Here is a 19,406-nt window from a genome sequence, read left to right on the forward strand (position 1 = left end):
GTTGATCATTATACAGTGTTGCTGTTACTCTGTACAATGTTCTCCTATTTCTGCTCATTTCATTTTTCATCAGTTCATATAATTCTTTCCAGGTTTTTCTGAGAGCTTCCTGCTCACCATTTCTTCTAGCACAGTAATATTCTAATTACAAACCACAGCTTATTCAGCCATTCCCCAATTAATAGACATCTACTCAATCTCCAATTCTTTGGCACCACAAAAAAAGCTGTGCTATAAATATTTTTATACAAATAGTTCCTTTCCCTCTTTTTTAAAACACCTTTGGATTATAGACCTAGTAGTGGTATTGCTGAGTCAAAGAGTAAGGATAGTTTTATAACCATTTGGACATAGTCCCAAATTGCTCCCCAGAATGGTTGGATCAGTTCACAACTCCACCAACAGCACATTAGGGTGCCAATTTTTCCACATCCCCTCCAACATTTATTATTTTCCTTTTCTGTCACATTACCCAATATAATAGGTGTGGGGTGGTACCCCAAAGTTATTTTAATCTGCATTTCTTTAATCAATAGTGATTTAGAGCATCTTTTTCATATGATTATAGATAGCTTTGATTACTTTCTCTGAAAACTACCTGTTCTTATTCTTCAATCATCTATCAATTAGGGAATGGCTCTTATTTTTATAAACTTGATTTCCTTCTCTCTCTCTCTCTCTCTCTCTCTCTCTCTCTCTCTCTCTCTCTCTCTCTTTCTCTTTCTCGCGCTCTCTCTCTCTCTCATATACATACATATACATATATATATATACAAGCTTTGCTAATATATATATATATTAGCGAAGCTTGTAAATTTTTTTCTAGTTATGATTACTCACTGCGTATTTCCCTCCATCCTATTCCCCTCCCCCATTTATCTCATGCTCTCTCTCCTTTTGACCTGTCCATCCTCAAAGTGTTTTGCTTCTGACTATCATCCTCCTACCCCAAATCAACCTTCCCTTCTATCAGTCCTTGCCCTTTCTCTTCTCACCCTCTCCTCTTACTTTCCTGAAGGGGAAGACAGATTTCATTACACAATTGAGTGTGTATGTTGTTGCCTCTTTGAGCCAATTCCAGTGAGAGTAAGGTTCAAGCACTTCCCTCACCACCTGCTCCATCTTCCCCTCCACTTAATAGGTCTTTTGCACCTCTTTTATGTGAGATAATTTACTCCATTCTACCTCTCTCTTTCCCCTTCTTCCAGTGAGTTCTTCTTCCTCACCCCTTAATTTTATTTTTTAGATAACATTTCATTATTTTCAATTCATATTTGTGTCTTCTGTCTTTGTATTCTCCTTCTAATTGCCCTAATCTTAGGAGTTACAAGTATCAACTTTGCATTTAGGAATATAAACCGTTTGATTGTATTAAGTCCTTGATGACTCGTCTTTCCATTTACATTTTTATGCTTCTCTTGACTCTTCTGTTTGAATGCCAGATTTTCTAATCAGCTCTGGTATTTTTACCAGGAATGCTTGAAAATCCTTTATTTCATTAAATATCTATTTTTTCCCCAGAAGGATTATACTCAGTTTTGCTGGGCAGGTAATTCTTAGTTATGATCTTAGTCCCTTTGCCCTCCAGAATAGGATATTCCAAGCTCTCCAGTCCTTCAACGTAGAAGCTGCTAAATTCTGTGTTATCCTGACTGTGGCACCATAATATTGGAATGTTTCTTTCTGGTTACCTGCAATATTTTCTTTTTAACATGCAAGCTCTGGAATTTGGCTATAATAATCCTGGGAGCTTTCATTTTGTGGTCTCTTTCAGGAGGTGAACAGTAGATTCTTTTAATTCCTATTTTGCCCTCTGGATCAAACATATAATTTCTTGAAAGATGATGTCTAGGCTCTTTCTTCAATCACTGGTTTCAAGTTATCCAATAATTCTTATATTCTCTTTCCTGGATCTATTTTACAGGTCACTTGTTTTTTCCAATGAGATATTTCACATTTTCTTTTTTTTTTTCATTCTTTTCATTTTGTTTGATTGTATCTTGATATCTCATGGAATCATTAACTTTCCACTTGCCCAATTCTAATTTTTAACGAATTTTTTTCTTCAGTGAGTTTTGGTACCTCTTTTCCCACTTGATCAATTCTGTTTTTTAATGAATTCTCTTCAGTAAATTATATATATACATATAAAATATGTGTGTGTGTGTGTTTATATATCTATATCTATATCTTTTTCCCCATTTGGCCAATTCTGCCTTTTAAGGAGTTTTCCTCTTTGGTGGATTTTTATGCTTCTTTTACCATTTTGTCTATTCTGTTTATTAACATTTTATTTTCTTCAGTATTTTTTGTGCAACCTTTGCCAAGCAGTTGACTCTTTCTGTGTGTGTGTGTGTGATTTTCTTGCATCACTCTCATTTCTTTTCCCAATTCTTCCTCTGCCTCTCTTATTTGATTTTTAAAATACTTTGTAAGCTCTTCCAGGAATATTTTGGGAGGAAGAAGGTAAGACCAATTCGCATTTTCTAAGGCTTTGGATTTAGCAGTTTTGACTTTGTTGTCTTCTTCTGAGTTTGCATTTTTATATTGCCTGGCACCATAGTGACCTTCTATAGTTGGATTCTTGTTGTTGTTGTTGTTGTTGTTTGTTCATTTTTCTAGTCTATGTCTTGACTTTTAATTCTATGTTCAAGTGAGGCTCTCTCACCAGGGTGAAGGGGGCACTGTCCCAAGCATCAGGCTTTTCTTGTTGTTGTTCTCTAAGCTAGTTCTGGATGGTCTTTAATTTTTTTTTATTTCTTCTAAGGTGGTATGATCTAAAGAGAGAGGCATAATCCTTGTTCTTCTGACCTGCACTCTGGTCTGTGAACAACCACAAGCACTCTTTTCTACCCTGGAGCTGTAATCAGGATTCCTGCTTCCCTGCAACCACAAGCTCTAGTGAGGTAGTATTGCTCCTCACCTGTGACCTTGATGCACATATAGGCAATGCAACAGTCTTGTACCCAGTACCGGTAAAAAGGACCCCATAATTTCCTTCTGACCAATTGTCTGATCTCCTTACCATCTGTGGGCTGAGAGCTCTGGAAGCTGCTGCTGCCCTCCCTATTTCAGTTGTCTTGAAGGCCTGCTATTATGGGGTGCAGCCTGTGCTGGTGCAGTCTGCGCTACAGTGTGCTCCACTCTCACCCCAGTATGACCGATCTTTCCTGCTGATCTTCATCCTGTCCTTTTGTGGGTTCTGACACTCTAGAATTCATTTTCAGGCATTATTTAAAGTTGTTTGAAGGGGAATTTGGGAGAGTTCAAGTGAGTCCCTGCCTTTTCTCTGCCATCTTGGATCCATTCCATCTCCCTAAGTTCTAGGGGTCATCAAGTAAATAGTTATCGGTTTGATTCTATCATAGGTGTCTTACTGATTCTAGTTCAAGATAAATTATATCCCCGGTAGCTTACTGGTTATCTAACCTTCTTCTTGATATGAAAAACTCATGGAATCATAGATTTATAGCTCTCAGGGGCATCAGATATCCTTTAATCCCATTCCTTTATTTTCATGTACGAAAACTGAGGCCTGGAAATGTTTAGTGACATATCAAAGGCTACCTAGAACCTAAGTGTCAGAGCCAGAAATGGAGCAAAGGTCTTCTAACTTTACACTCAGCTTCCATGCCTCTGTTCCTAGCAAACATTTTAGGATTTCACATTATTTATGCTTTTAAAAATCATTTGTCCCTTAATATAGGTCTATTCCTGAGGTTTATGGTTCTAGAATGCCTTTTTTCTCAATTAGCTTTATTGAGCCTGACAGTAGCTAATAGTATCCAAACTCTCTGAAGAAGCCTCATTCTATTGCCAAAAACCTATTGATAATGTTGTCCTGGCAGGCAGAACACAGGTAAAGTCAACAAAGACTCTGTTTATAATGATCATAAAATTATGACCATTACAACCTCTGTAGACGGTTCCTAATCCATTTTTCTAATACCAACCCTACCTGTGATTTTTAAAGAAATATGTTAGTGCAGTAGTTAACTGAGTTATCTTTGCCAATTGGGACCAGAGGCTGTGAAATAATTGAAATCACAAATAAACTAAAACTTTCATTTTAACCAGCCTCTTGTCCAGGGAAATCTTTTTCTTTTTTTATTCTCTACCAAGGCTGGCTTGAATTTGATCTCCTTTTCCAACTGCTACACAGAGGTAAAGGTGCTAACAAGTAGGGAAGGTCACACTTATTACCTGAAATACCAGGCCATAAATCACCAGATTATTTCAGTATCTTTAGGAAACACAGAAGCAGCTCTTTTCTCTGGCACTGTCTGGAAATGAGTCATTCAAATAAAGGAATTTTCCAAATATTTGAACTTAACCTCTTCATGTGCCAAAGCATTTTCATTTTAAATATGTGTGTGTGTATGTATATGTATATATGTATAAAAAATAAAGATCTTTCCTAAAATAAACAATCTCATGGCTTCAACAAACAGAATATATGACATATAGTTTAAGGTTTTCTTGATGAGTTAAGGTCATCAATGCACACACACACACACACACACACACACACACACAAATATCGTACTGAATAATTTGGTCAAGAGTGAGATGATATAGAGGCAGCCATGTGATGCAATGGATTGAATGTGGGACCTGGAATGAGGAAGAGCTGAGTTCCAATCCTAGTTTAGATACTTAGTAGCTGTGTGACCCAGGGCCAGTTACTTGCTTCCTCTTAACCTCAGGCTCCCCATCTATAAAATGAGTGTAATAATAGCACCTACCTCCCAGGGTTTTTGTGAGAATAAAATAAACTAATATTAATAAAGAGCTTTGCAAACCCTAAAGTGTGATATAAATGCTAGGTATTATTATGTAATAGAACATGCCAAGATATTGCAAAAATAAAGCTCAGAAGCCATTGAGGGGGGGATATTTACCCCCACCCAAAATAGCTTGTTTGTTGACAGGTTTTTTTTTGTTTGTTTTTTTACTCAGCTTTTCCTTACTTTTTTTTCAAATAGATTTTCAGCTTTTACTTCTTGTTGCTGTAAATGTGTTTATCTTTATGTAATGTGATACCTCAACTATAATTCTTACACTTCTAATATATTATGGACTTTAAAAAGAGATAATCAAGCTTGTTAGATTATTTTCGTCTATTTTTTTTTCTAAAATAGAAGTCAATAGGCTAGGAATTAACCCATGTATCATACAGTTGGTTAGTAAGTCCATTGAAATACTTCATTAGAGTCTTAGGCAGACACTGCATATGGAAAAGAGACTGGGTCCAGCAGTGAAAAGGACATTGGAGTGGATCATGTTTGGAAAACTTAAAGTGCTTTCAATGATTAAAGGAAACTCACTATCACTAAAGACAATCTAATTTCATTGCCTTTATTTTTTTCTCAACTGATAACAATAATAGCAATAACTAGCAGGTTTTGTTGTTGTTCAATCATATCTGACTCTTCACCACCCCAAATTTTGGTATGAAACATAATTTCAGGTGTCCTGAAAGACAGCATAAAGCTATATAGTGAGTATAAGCACATTTCGGTGTATTACTCATAATGCCTTTAGCAGGAGAAAAGATGTGATTAAGGACATGGTGGTTGTTGTCCTTCATTCTTGAAAAGGACCAAAATGACATCACTATAGAGTCAAGTTACATTATGTCCAACTGTGGCTAACCAGACCAATATGAGCTCATAATGCTTTACCATAGGTTGGTCACAAATCATCCATGTGAACATTTGGAGTGGATTCTCTAAATCTGCATATCTCACATTTCTTTTAAGCTACTTCAATTCTACTTTGCTTGTAGAATCTCTTTTATGAGGGCACACCACATTGGGAGGTCCTGTGTAGTGTCTCCCATGTCACACAATCAATTCCAAAGTTCTTAAGAGAGACTTTGAGAGTGTCCTTGTATCGCTTCTTCTGACTGCCATGTGAGTGCTTGCCCTGTGCGAGTTCTGCACAAAAGTGTATTTTTGGCAAGGGTACATTTGTCAACTCCCATTGGAGTTGCACTCTCCGCAATAGCGTTTGAAAACTTGGCAGTTTAGTTTGAGAAAGGACCTCAGTATCTGATATCTTATACTGCCAGGTGATCTTCAGAATCTTTCTAAGACAATTCAGTGCCCAGGTTCTGGATAATGAATGATGGTCTCACACTTTCCCAGTCACCAATGGAGTAAAACAAGATTGTGGGCTTGCTCCCATGCTTTTTAGCATGATATTTTCAGCCACATTGACAGACACCTACAATGAGGATGAACGTGGCATCAAGGTCAGCTACAGCACAAGCCAAGACCAAAGTGGAGAGAGTGTTGGAGCATGATTTTCTGTTTGCAGATGATTACGCACTCAATGCAGCCTCTGAAGCTGAGATGCAACAGAGAATGGATCAATTCTCTGCTGCTTGTGCGAATTTTGGCCTAACAATTAACACCAAGAAAACAGAGGTGCTCCATCAGCCAGCACCACACCATCCATACCTGGGACTATCATTTACAGCAAATGGAGAAATTTTTAATGCTGTATATAAGTTCACTTACTTTCCAGGGATATATACTTTAATAATGAGGCTGACACATGCATTGCCAGAGCTAGCTCAGTGTTTGGGAGGCTCTGAAGGAAAGTGTATTAGATTGACTACCAAACTGAAGGTCTGCAGAGGTGTTGTGCTAACCTCATTGTTGTATGCCTATGAAACCTGGACAGTATACCAGTGCCATGCCAGGAAACTGAATCACTTCCATTTGATTAAGGATGTATCTGACCAATAAAAGAGCAACAACAGAATTCACAAACTATTGAAATAACCTGAGCATTGGGTGGATTTTCTATGAAAGATGCATAGAAAGACACAAAAAATGAATAAACAAAGGGTTGAGGGGTTATAGTCTGTTGCAATCTGCATGAGTAGAGGGAATATACACAATAAGTAGATCAGTATCTGTTGAAATATGGGAGTATGCAGTCTATATATTCTTAAAGCTAAGTTAAAGGTAGTCACTATTTTTAAACTACCCCAATGTAGCTTAGTATATTGAGCTTTTTAAAAGAACCGTGATTTTAATTTCTTGTAAGCTAACTAGCTCCCTCCTTTGGCTCCAAACTGTTGGGTGGCTCAGTTCTTCCTTGCTGGTTAATTCTTCAGTTCTGGATCAAAATTATTCTCTCAAAAGCCACCAAAATGCTGGCTTTATGGATCTGTACTCTCTTGGACTGAACCCACCAACCACCACATGATCATATATATCTTCTAGTCATTTCTCCCATTTTCTACTTTTTTTTTTAAGGCAATTGGGGTTAAGTGACTTGCCCAGGGTAATACAGCCAGTAAGTGTCAAGTATTTGGTCTGAGGCCAGATTGAACTCAGGTCCTCCTGACCAGGGCCAGTGCTCTTATTTGCTGTGCCACCTAGCTGCCTCTCCCATTTTCCACTTTTAAGGAATCTTTCATTCCCTATTTTTACTAAGCAACATCTTTAGTTGTTTGCTTGTCAAGTAATGCCTTGCAGCATTCTAGCCTGAATCTAATCAATCTGTTAACTCATCTACTTTTCTAGAGCCTTCTTTTTTTTCTCTTAATCCCTATTCCCCTCTGCTCAACCAATTCTAAATAAAATGTTCACATAGGTGGTAATAAAGTCACATACATATTTCTTGGTCTCACTATCTTCTGGTTTATTAGTCAATTCTATCACTTGCATGTGGAAATACTACATTTCATTAGGTTTACCCATTCATTAGATCATGAATAAACATTTATTAAGTGCCTACTTTGTCCTAGGCACTCTGCTACACACTGGGGGTACAGAGACAAGAGGGAAGCAGTATGAGCTTTTTCAAATTTACATTCTATGATAACAATTAGTATTTACATAGCACTTTAAGGTTTAAAGGGCACCTAGGTGGTACAGTGGATAGAACATTGGGCCTAGAATCAGGAAGACTCATCTTCCTGACTTCAAATCTGGCCTCAAACACTTACTAGCTATGTGACCCTGAGCAAGTCATTTAACCGTGTTTGCCTCAGCTTCCTCATCTGTAAAATGAGCTAGAGAAGGAAATGGCAAACCACTCCAATATATTTGCCAAGAAAATCCTAAATGGGGTCACAAATGACTAAACGAAATGACTAAACAAAAACAACAACTAAGTTTACAGAGCATTTTACAAATATTATCTCATTTTTATCCTCATCACAACCTTGGGAGGTAGGTGCTATTATTATCTCCATTTTAGAGATGAGGACGCTATGCCAAATAAAATTTAAGTGACTTACCCAGGACTATACATTTATTAAGTGTCTGAGGTTGGATTTGAACTCAGGTCTTCCTGACTCCAAATTTTATACTCTATCTACTGTGCCATTTAGCTCCTTCTGTAAGGGAAAGCATGCATGAGTAAAATCTACAGTATTTGCAAAATCAATACAGGGTAACACAAAAGTCTGAGGGTAGCTTTTCAAAAGGTTAAAACTGAACTCAGACTTTTGAGATACTCTCCACAAAGTAATTTGGGCAGCATTAGCAAATGGAGGGATGAGTAAAGGCTCCACATATGACTTGGAACTCGAGCTGAGCCTTGAGGGAAGCTAGATATTTTAAAAGGTGGACTTAAGGAAGGAATACATTTCAAGCATAAGAGATAGTCTGTGAAAAAGCACGGGGGCGAGAGACAGATACAATATCGTATTTGACGAACAGCAGCAAGTCGACCCTCTCATTCTTCTCCAGGCTGCACTCTGGATTTCACCATGTTTCACAAAACTCTGCATCCTGAAACTCATTCCAGCCTTTGAATTCACAGATTAGAAGTACCCTCAGCCCCTTCAGCTTCAATCTCTGACTGGATGGCTCCTTCCCAGGACCTCCGTTTAAACAGGGTACTAGGCCAGCCCAACCTCTCCAGGCTGTACTGCGGACTTTCTCTATCATGCCCCAGTGGGTAACTTCATCTCCCCTTCCCCTCCCCTTAAGCTTCCTTTTCAGTGTACACTTCTCTCATTAGAATGTAAGCTCCTTGAGGGCAGGATCTGCCCTTCCTTTTGCTTGTGTTTGTGTTCTCAGTGCTCAGCACAGTGCCTGGCACATAGTAAGCACTCAATAAACATCTGTTGACTGACTGTTTAGTTGGAATGTTGAGTGTGTGAAGAGGAATACTGTGTAATAAGCCTTGTAATATAGGTTGAACCGAAAATGTCATGGTCTTTAAATACCAGACAGATGACCTTGTATTTCTTGTATTTTATATCAAAGGCAATAGGGAACCACAAGAGCTTCCCCTTCTACAGGGAAGTGAAATGGTCAGACTTGTAGTTTAGAGACATCAATTTGGAAGATGGATTAAAGGGGGGAGAGAGAGAGAGAGAAAGAGAGAGAGAGAGAGAGAGAGAGAGAGAGAGAGAGAGAGAGAGAGAGAGAGAGAGAGAAGGAGGAAGAGGAGGAGGAGGAGGTAGGGGAGATCATTTAGATGGCTATTTCAGTTGTCTAGGAAAGAGATAGTGAGGGCCTGAAGTAGAGAAGGTAGCCTTGTAACTGAAGAAGAGATAGATGTAATGGATGTTGTAAACATAGAATGAAAAATACTTAGTAACTGATTGGATATAGCATGAGAGAGAGGGAAGAGCTGAGGATAATGTTAAAATTGTGAACCTGGAAGACTGGATAGTTAATGGTGCCCTTAAGAGGAGCATAGGAATTATTAAAAATGAAGGGCTTGTGGTGGGGGGGCGGGATAAAAAGAAGATCATGAATTCTGTATTGCACGTGTTTCATTTAAGAAAGCCATGGGACATTCAGTTTTAAATGTTCAATAGACAACTGATGATGTGAAATTAGAGCTCAGAAGAGAAACGAGGACTGTCACATCCCTGGTATGTGTCCTTCAGTTGGGGAATTGCTAAACAAATTGTAAGCCATGAGAATAATGGTATATTACTGGACTATAAGAAATGACAAATATGAAAAATTCAGAGAAACTTGAAAAGACTTATCAAACTATCACAGAGCTTCAAGTAATAACAATTAGGAAAACAATAAATGAATGGCACCAACCTTTTAAAAGGAAAGAATAAAAACTACATATTCATAATGACTGAGCTTGGCTCTAGAAAAGCATTGGAAAAAAAGTACCATCCATCTTTCATTGAAGATGTAAGAGACCATGGATGTGACAATTGCATATGGTATTGGATACAGTGATAGTATGGATGGTTTCACTAAATGTTTTTTTTCCCCTTTTTTACCTTTCAGAAAAGAAAGAAGCACTGTGATATAACTGATAGAGGGATAACCTTGGAACCTCTGACACATACAGGCTGTGTGACCCTGAGCGAATCATTGAACTCAATCTCGATCAGTGCTTCTTAAACCATGGGTCACAACCCCATATGGAATGCTAAAGAGGTCAAGAGTGGAAAAAAGTTTAACAAGCTGTGGTCTAGATGACTCCCTAAGACTATAAATTGCATAGAATTCATTAACCTGTATTGGAAGAAGACATTCTTCACTGGGAGTTCTCGAAACCATTGACATCATAAGTTGAGTCTCTATGCTTATCCCTCTTTGAGAAAATGTACTAGAGAGAAGCAGGAAATGAGAGGAAACTATCTGGAAATTAATGTAAAGGCAAAAAAGTATCAAAAACATCTTTTAGAAAAATCAGCTTCGGGGCAGTGGATAGAGCTCTGGCCTTAGAGTCAGGAAGACCTGGGTTCAAATGTGGCCTCATATCCTTGGCATTTACTAGCTGTGTGACCCTGGGCAAGTCACTTAACCCCAATTGCCTAACCAAAAAAAAAAAAGCAAAATTAGCTTTCCAAGTATAAAATAGTAGAGTCATGGCTTGGGAACAACAACTCATCTAAAAAAAAAGATAATGGAGGGGGTTTTAATCCAGGGCATGCACACTGTGAATTAATAATGCCCTCCAAAAAAGTTGGGTTCAGCCTACATTACAGGGCTTATTACACAGTATTTCTCTTTACACATTCAAAATTCCAACTAAACAGTTAGTCAACAAATGTTTATTGAGTGCTTACTATGTGCCAGACACTGTGCTGAGCATTGAGAATACAAACACAAGCAAAAAGAATGACAGTACCTTGATCATCTGGAGAGACTTAAAAAAGTATTTTAAAAAGCCTCAAAATTATGACATGATAAACAGTTAAGGGAACTGGTAACATTTAATAAGCCTGTGGAACAGAAGAATTAGGAGGAACATGATAGCTGTCTTGAAGTAATTTAGAGTCACAGAGGGGCACTTGATATAAGAAAAAATTTCTCCAAAATTAATTATTCCAAAATGGAACATAATGGTTTTGGAGTTAAGTAGGTTGCCCCTCCCTGGATGTATTCAAATAAAGCCTGGATAGACAGTCAAATGTTAAATAGGGAGGGATTCCTGATGCTGAATGGTTTGGAAAAGATAGCCTCTGAGGTCCCTTCCGTTCTGAAGACCTCTAACTTCATAACATACTTAGGTTCATGTATATTTCGGTGAAAGTGATTTTTACCACATTTATGTGACTTGTTGCCCCAGAAAGAAGTGATATTCAGCAAATTCAATCTAAGAAACTCATTCAGAATACAGAAAAAAAATCTTTATTGTTTTCTGGTTCCATCATTATGTCATCCTATTACCACTCAGTGAGTCCAGAATACAAAGCTGCTTATCCTTTTATATTTTATAGAGTAAGTCAATATATACATATTTATAGTACATATATATATATATAGATATATAGATATAGATATATATTTATCTATTTCCTTTCAGCATACCTATTTTCTTTATAGCAGAGCTCTTAATTATGTTGCTTCTGTTTTCCTCCCACTGACCTTGTCTACATTTCTGAATATTAACATGTGCAATCTGAGAGTTTCCTACTCTCTTTGACTAAGCCTAAAGAAGCCAAAGTAGCATGGAATTGTATATGGAGCACAGGACCTGCAATCAGGAAGACCCAAGTTCAAATCTCCCCTCTAATATTCATGAGATGTGTCAACATGGGCAATATATGAGTCTCACTTTCTTCATTTGTAAAATAAAGGAAAATAATATCTGCCAGTCTACTAGCATCTATTAAGCACCTACTATATACCAAGACCCATGTAAAAAAGGAGGCGAGTTTCAAATGAGATGATTTATTGAAAGAGTTTTGCAAATTCTTAGTTTTATTTCTATGAATGATTCATAAGTGGATAAGATGAAGGAGAAGAGCTTATGACCAATAGACAGTTGAAATGGAAATTGGAAATTCCCCTTTAAATTAATAAGATCACTCAAATAAATAGGTTCAGTTCAAATCTCGGTCATGACCGTTCCATATCTCCTGAGTGTTCTTGGCCTAGCATTCCAGGAACTAGCCATTCCTAGGTCACGTTGACATGGAGGGTTGGCTCCTCTCCTTGTGAGACGTGATGTTATTAAAAAACAAAATACCAAGCCTCAGGCGGATGGGAGCGTGGCTAAGGTCAGATGTGTATTGGACAAACCATGAATAGCGCAAGCATCAAAAAGGGGTTCTTGGCCCCAAGCCTTCTTTGTTTAGAACAATATAAAAACACTGCGTCCTGTAAGCCCGCTGAGCCTCACCCGCGGGAAGGACGCTTCGCCCGGGAAAATCTTTACACAATTCAAGTTTGTACTGGCTGCAACGGGGCTCCCAGCCGTTGATTGACTTTGGAGGTTCCCTTGAATTGGTGATGTATTCTCTTCCATTACCGACTCTCTTGATCGGTGCTATATTATTGATTGTTCTTATTATTTATGCTTTCTATGCAAATTCAAACTATCTGTGCTTTGCTTCTTCTAAATAAATTATCTATTTCCTATTATTTTCTGGTGCATTGGAGAGTGTCATTTATAGGAGCGAATCCGAACCTCACTAAATCCTATTAATACAAAATTGGCGTCACGAACAGGATTCGCTGTATAAATGCCTTTCTTTAAGAGAAATGTTGAGCCCCGGGCTCCGGTAGAGGTCCCCGGTTGGGAGGACCCTCCGTTTTCCTCGCTCGCAAAAACCTGGTCACAGTGTACAGGACCTAGTGAGGATTGGGGGTGTTGGGGGTTCTCGTTTGGGGTGCGACGGATGGGCCGGTTGCCAGCAGGGATAATGGGGGGATACGACCAGTACATCATTTCCCTCCCTTTTGGGTTGTTTGCAGCCAGACAGCCAAAGGCTGCAGCAGGACTCTGAAAAGTTGCCTTCATTCTCCCCCTCTCCCTCCCCAGGTAACAGCAGCTTCAAAGCAGTGCGTGGATGGGAGAGGGAAAGAGAGAAGAATACTTTATTACTTAGGTTATATGGTTGGTAGAGGGCAAGTTGGGAAGGATTGTTGAAGTGTTAGGTCAGAATTAGAAAGGAATGAGATATGTACAGGTTTTAAGGGGATTTTAAATCATTAGAAAGAAAGGCAAGGAAGTTTAAGCATGTAGGAGAGAGGAGTGTGTGTAGAAAATTTGAAGGGTGAGTAAAAGGAAAGTGCATGCTGTAATAGCTGTAGCAAATATGAATTGGGACCCTGATACTTGGGAAGGTGATATTTGGGATGAAGATGATGATAGGTGGGGGGAAGTAATAGAGGAAGATGTTCCGGATGTTGTAGACGGGGAAGCTCGGCCGATAGATAGGAGAAAAGCCGAAAAGGAGGGAGCTAACCCACCCCGGGTGACTGAAATCACGGAAGATTACTCCCAAAGAGAAATTACTGATTTGCTTAGTAGGTTTTCACAGCGATCAGGAGAGCCTGCAATCTCCTGGCTTGTAAGATTAAGTGATGGGGGAGCTGGAGGAGTGTGGCTAGACCCCAAGGATTGTCTAAAATTTTTGAGTTTGACCTCTATATTTTAATACAGGCAGAGAATAAAGAGGTGGTAGAGAAAAGATTAACTCAACTAATAGAACATATGAAGGAGAAGGGATGGGAGATTAATCCTGATAAAATTCAAGGTCCAGCTCAAAGTGTGAAGTTTTTAGGAATAATTTGGAATAAGGGTCATAGAGAAATCCTCCCCAAGGCCAAGCAAAAAATATTAGATTTTTCACCTCCTAGGGACAAAAGAGAAGCTCAAAAGTTCGTTGGGTTGTTTGGTTTCTGGAGGAATCACATTCCTCATTTAGGTCAGATTTTGAAGCCATTGTATAAAGTTACCCGGAAAAAGTATGCATTTGAATGGGGGGAAACAGAATCGAAAGCCTTTGAGGAAGCCAAAATAGCTATTCAAACTGCCCTGGATCTTTGGCCTGTACAGCCAGGGCCGATGGAATTGCAAGTTACAGTTTTGCATGGATATGCTGATTGGAGTTTATGGCAAAAACAACAGGGCAGGAATGTTCCTTTAGGATTTTGGTCGCGAAACTGCCACCTGCTGGCCAAAATTATACTCCTTTTGAACAACAATTATTGGCTGCATATTGGGCCCTGGTAGAGACAGAACATTTAACTTTAAACCATGAAGTTGTATTGAGGCCAGCCATACCCATTATGAGTTGGATTATGGGGACCCCCGCCTCACATAAAATAGGACATGCCCAAGAATCATCAATTATTAAATGGAAATGGTATTTGCAAAATAGAGTCAAGACAGGCAGATCGGGTATTTCCACCTTGCATGAAAAGGTATTAGAATTACCAAAACATTCAAATGATATTGATATACCACCAAAGTCTTATGATCAATCACCTGTTTCTTGGAATAATGGATATGATTCTCTAACCCCCGAGCAGAAGAAGCATGCTTGGTTTACTGATGGCCTGGCTAAATATATAGGATCTAAGCGATGTTGGAAAGCTGTAGCCTATAATCCTTCATGCAATACTATTTTGGAAAGCTCTGGTGAAGGCCAGAGTAGCCAATGGGCCGAATTAGTGGCTGTCTATCAAGTAATTCAAAAGGAACAAGGTGGCCAATGTCATATATATACTGATTCCTGGGCCGTAGCCAATGGCCTAGCAGTTTGGATGCCAATTTGGAAGAAACACGAATGGAAAATTAGAGACAAAGATGTGTGGGGAAAAGAATTATGGGAACAAATATGGGAATGGTGTCAATGTACTAATGTATCTGTATTTCATGTAGATGCCCATGTGAATCAAGATTCTGTGGAACGTGAGTATAATGCCCGTGCTGATGAATTATCCAAACTTCAAGGAAAAGCTTTAAAGGTCACCCCCAGAGAGGAAAATGAAACACAATTAGGAAAATGGGTCCATATCACCGCAGGACATCTTGGCGCTCTTGCATCTTACAGGTGGGCATTAGACAGAGGGATTAACATACCTCTGGATCTATTTAAGCAAATAGTACAAAACTGCATACAATGTCAATTATTTGCTCATCGGCCTGTGCCGAAGAAAATCACTGGAGAATTGGCTAGAGGGTCTTTACCTGCTCAAATTTGGCAAATAGACTATATTGGACCATTACCTGTTAGTCAGGGGTGTCAATATGCCTGCACTTGTGTGGACACCTACTCTGGGGTATTAGTTGCCTGCCCCTATAAACAGGCTACCCAGAAAAACACTTGTAAAACCCTAGATATTATTTCTCTTTATTATGGGACCCCCCTACAAATACAGAGTGATAATGGTACTAAAGTTTGGATAAAGAAGCATCAATCTGATAGACCAAGGCCAGCTGAGCTCATAGCACAAGGAAACACTAATACTGCCATAGTAGTATACCCTGGTGATGATAAATGGTATCATGTCCCACTAACCCAAATGTTTTTACGATATTAAGTGTTTTACAGTGTTTGCCTGCTATACGCTAACTATGGCATGAACTCCAGGTATTCCAGTGGGGAATCCTCAGCAAGGACCGTGTACTGATTCCATCTACGCTGGTGAAAACAACACCCACATCATGAATTGGTCATACCCATTCAACGTAGAAGTTTGGGACGCCCCTTTATTTCCCCTAATGAGAATCAATTTAACTAGTTTTAACCTAACTGTAACCGCAGCAAATGGCACTAATATTTCTGTACTCTTACAGACTGGCCACCTAGTCCTTATTTTCCTCAAGAGCACATTCATATAATTGGACTCTTGTAAACTTAACACGGACTTTTACTATTGCTACATCAATGAAAGTAACACGGAACATAACAATTATTTTTATTGTCGTAACACCTCCAATGGGCTGTATGAAGAATATCTAAACCAATTAGTATGGGTTGTACCTGTGACTCCGAAACCCCCCGGAATAATTCGTGTCCCTCGCTCATGTACTAACACCTCTATCTTGCAACACAAAATAGTGTTTCATTATAATGTAACTTTTCCCTCTTTAGAAAGTTGTGTCAGGAAAAAAAGAGCTTGGTATGATACATTACTTGGTGGTGCAGGAACTGGTTTGGGTATAGTTAATTCTATAGACCTTGAGACCTTGGCTAGCAGACTGCGCAGTGCTGGACAAGATGTTTCTCAAGCTTTGACTGTGAATGCCCAATGGTTACCCACAACGATCCTGCCACACCAAAATACATTACAATATCAAGGCCAATTTTTACAAGTCTTTAATAATAGCATCCTCGTTAATTTACACCTTATGAAAAACATTAGTGTTTTATTTAATTGGACTAAATGTTCCTTGCAAAACTTATATACCCTCATACAGAAGGAAAATGCCCAAAGATTACTACAGGAAGGTAACTCTCACATATGGAACGATATACTTGACTTGTCAGATGTATGGAAAAAGCAAAAACCTGAGAATGCTAGATGCACTCCACTTTGGTGCGCTGGAACTATTATACTCTACCAAGTTAAACTTGGACTGTTATGTGTCAATTTCATGTAATACCTTTTGTCTTACATAAATACTTTGCTTTACCTTATATCTATGGAAACTATATAGATTGGTATAATGTAACTCATACTCTGTCTGATTGTGTTGTAACTAATGGAGGGATTGTTTGTGGGATGATGACTCGGCAGATGGAACCCTGCCTTCTCTCACATTCATCCAATTTGTGTGATCTAACTTTATACCCAGTGAGTAACTTTTCTATGATATATGAAGTATCTACTCAATATGTTTGTATAGCCTCTAATAATCACTCTGACCTTCTATCTGTAGATGTTACTACTGTCCCATTTTCTGGTTGCTTATCCAATGTATCTTTCCTACGCTGGCAAGGAAATGATTTTTACTTTCCACCAGACACTAACCTAGTTAAAAATTTTGCTTGGGTACCCCAATCTTTGCCTCTACCTCATGTGTCTCTATCTCTATATCCCCTTATGAACATCTTGAATCAGTCGACTGAAATCAAAAAGTTATTAGAGTCCAACCAACGCGCGTTAAATGAACATCGAATACAGACTCTTATAGCTGCAGGAAGACTAGTCGAAGCTTCTCATTTAGTGATCTCAGATACTAATCATCATTGGTATGATTTTCTTTTTAAATCTCCTACTGCTACTATGTATTTTAATTCCTTAGCTACCCCCATACTACTACTTGCTTTGTTCTTTTTATGTCTTTGTATATGCAATTGTTGTATGTATACCAAAATACGCACTATATACACTCATGTCACACCTTTGCCCCTCACCTATTATTCTCATGATCTTAAGGCCAAGTGAAATGGAAATTGGAAATTCCCCTTTAAATTAATAAGATCACTCAAATAAATAGGTTCAGTTCAAATCTCGGTCATGACCGTTCCATATCTCCTGAGTGTTCTTGGCCTAGCATTCCAGGAACTAGCCATTCCTAGGTCACGTTGACATGGAGGGTTGGCTCCTCTCCTTGTGAGACGTGATGTTATTAAAAAACAAAATACCAAGCCTCAGGCGGATGGGAGCGTGGCTAAGGTCAGATGTGTATTGGACAAACCATGAATAGCGCAAGCATCAAAAAGGGGTTCTTGGCCCCAAGCCTTCTTTGTTTAGAACAATATAAAAACACTGCGTCCTGTAAGCCCGCTGAGCCTCACCCGCGGGAAGGACGCTTCGCCCGGGAAAATCTTTACACAATTCAAGTTTGTACTGGCTGCAACGGGGCTCCCAGCCGTTGATTGACTTTGGAGGTTCCCTTGAATTGGTGATGTATTCTCTTCCATTACCGACTCTCTTGATCGGTGCTATATTATTGATTGTTCTTATTATTTATGCTTTCTATGCAAATTCAAACTATCTGTGCTTTGCTTCTTCTAAATAAATTATCTATTTCCTATTATTTTCTGGTGCATTGGAGAGTGTCATTTATAGGAGCGAATCCGAACCTCACTAAATCATACTAATACAACAGTCTTTAACCTTTTCTCTCTCCAAGTGTACATGAACCCAATTATTTAATCATATAATCATATTCTGGGGGGGCAGCTAGGTGGTGCAGTGGATAGAGCACTGGGCCTAGAGTCAGGAAAATCCGAGTTCAAATTCAGCCTCAGACACTTCCAAGTTCTGTGACCCTGGGAAAGTCACTTAATCCCTATTTGCTCCAGCTCCTCATCTGGAAAATGGGGACACACTGGAGAAGGAAATGTCAAACTACTCCAGTATCTTTGCCAAGTCCATGGAGACATGTAGAGTTGGATGTGACTGAACAACTAAACAACAACAATAATACCCTAGCCCACCAGTATGTGGTTAGAACCTGTTCCACAGTAAAAGATCATAGATCAAAGAGTCACCCTCTCCAATGGTCCCACAGCCTAGGCTATAAAAGCACCATGCTAACTGGGTTCTAGTAATCCAGATCAGCTAACATATGGATGTTGATAACCCTTGATAGCAAAACACAATTATGTCTAGAGGTTGTTTTATCTAATCTTAGGACTATACATTTTAGATGAATTGTGGTACTTATCACCGAAAGGAATTCTCAAGGCAATATCTCCCAGACCAAAGAAATCCTTGCTCTTTGCTGCATAGCTACATTTTATACCTATATCATTGAATGGTTTTTGCAGGTTTTCCTTTTTTCAGATTTAAGGTTGACAGGTCCATTTCAATCAATAAGAAATGACTATGATATTTAGACAAGAAATTTTATTTTTCTTTTTGACAAACCTGAATCAGCTTCCAATTTGGCCCAAGCACTTCTGTTTTTCTTTTCTATCCCATCTCAAAAAATAATTACTGTATTTTGGTACTGGATTTACCCTGACTAATTTTTAGACAGCCCATTGATTTCTAAATTTTGTTCCCGGCACATCGTCATTCATTTTATAAGGCACAACATTCTTTTAGGCGAATTGTTGTTTCAAATTGTCCATCTCAGATATTTTAGACTGATAAATGTCTTCTTCCTACTTAGATGTACCTCACTGTAGTTTGTACTAAAGGCAGTTCTGGTAGCCTTGTTTTCAAAAGCATTTTCCTTTTATTTGTCCCTTTGTTAATTAGGAAGTTTATGAAGTGTTGGGAAATTGCTCTCGAAAGTTTATTTTTGGAGTGTGCGTG

The 19,406-nt window shown here is 38.7% G+C and overlaps 1 protein-coding gene across 2 annotated transcripts; it reads left to right on the plus strand.

Annotated features, from left to right (window-relative positions):
• Positions 1-12,249: 12,249 nt before the first annotated feature.
• On the plus strand, positions 12,250-15,991 carry LOC144456894 (uncharacterized). Of its 2 annotated transcripts, XR_013486096.1 has the most exons (3): positions 12,250-12,686; positions 15,070-15,241; positions 15,733-15,987. XR_013486096.1 is itself a non-coding variant. In XM_078153099.1 (2 exons), the coding sequence occupies exons 1-2, from the start codon at positions 14,298-14,300 to the stop codon at positions 15,761-15,763; spliced, it is 975 nt and encodes a 324-aa protein (XP_078009225.1). In that variant the 5' UTR covers positions 13,103-14,297; the 3' UTR covers positions 15,764-15,991. The 2 variants fall into 2 exon arrangements, 1 of the variants encoding a protein (XP_078009225.1); XM_078153099.1 differs by lacking the exon at positions 12,250-12,686 and having other exon boundaries at positions 13,103-15,241; positions 15,733-15,991.
• The last annotated feature ends 3,415 nt before the right edge of the window (positions 15,992-19,406 follow it).

Source organism: Phascolarctos cinereus, unplaced genomic scaffold (genome assembly GCF_003287225.1).
Source record: "Phascolarctos cinereus isolate Bilbo 61053 unplaced genomic scaffold, phaCin_HiC Scaffold_1;HRSCAF=81, whole genome shotgun sequence".
Classification (NCBI taxonomy): domain Eukaryota; kingdom Metazoa; phylum Chordata; class Mammalia; order Diprotodontia; family Phascolarctidae; genus Phascolarctos; species Phascolarctos cinereus.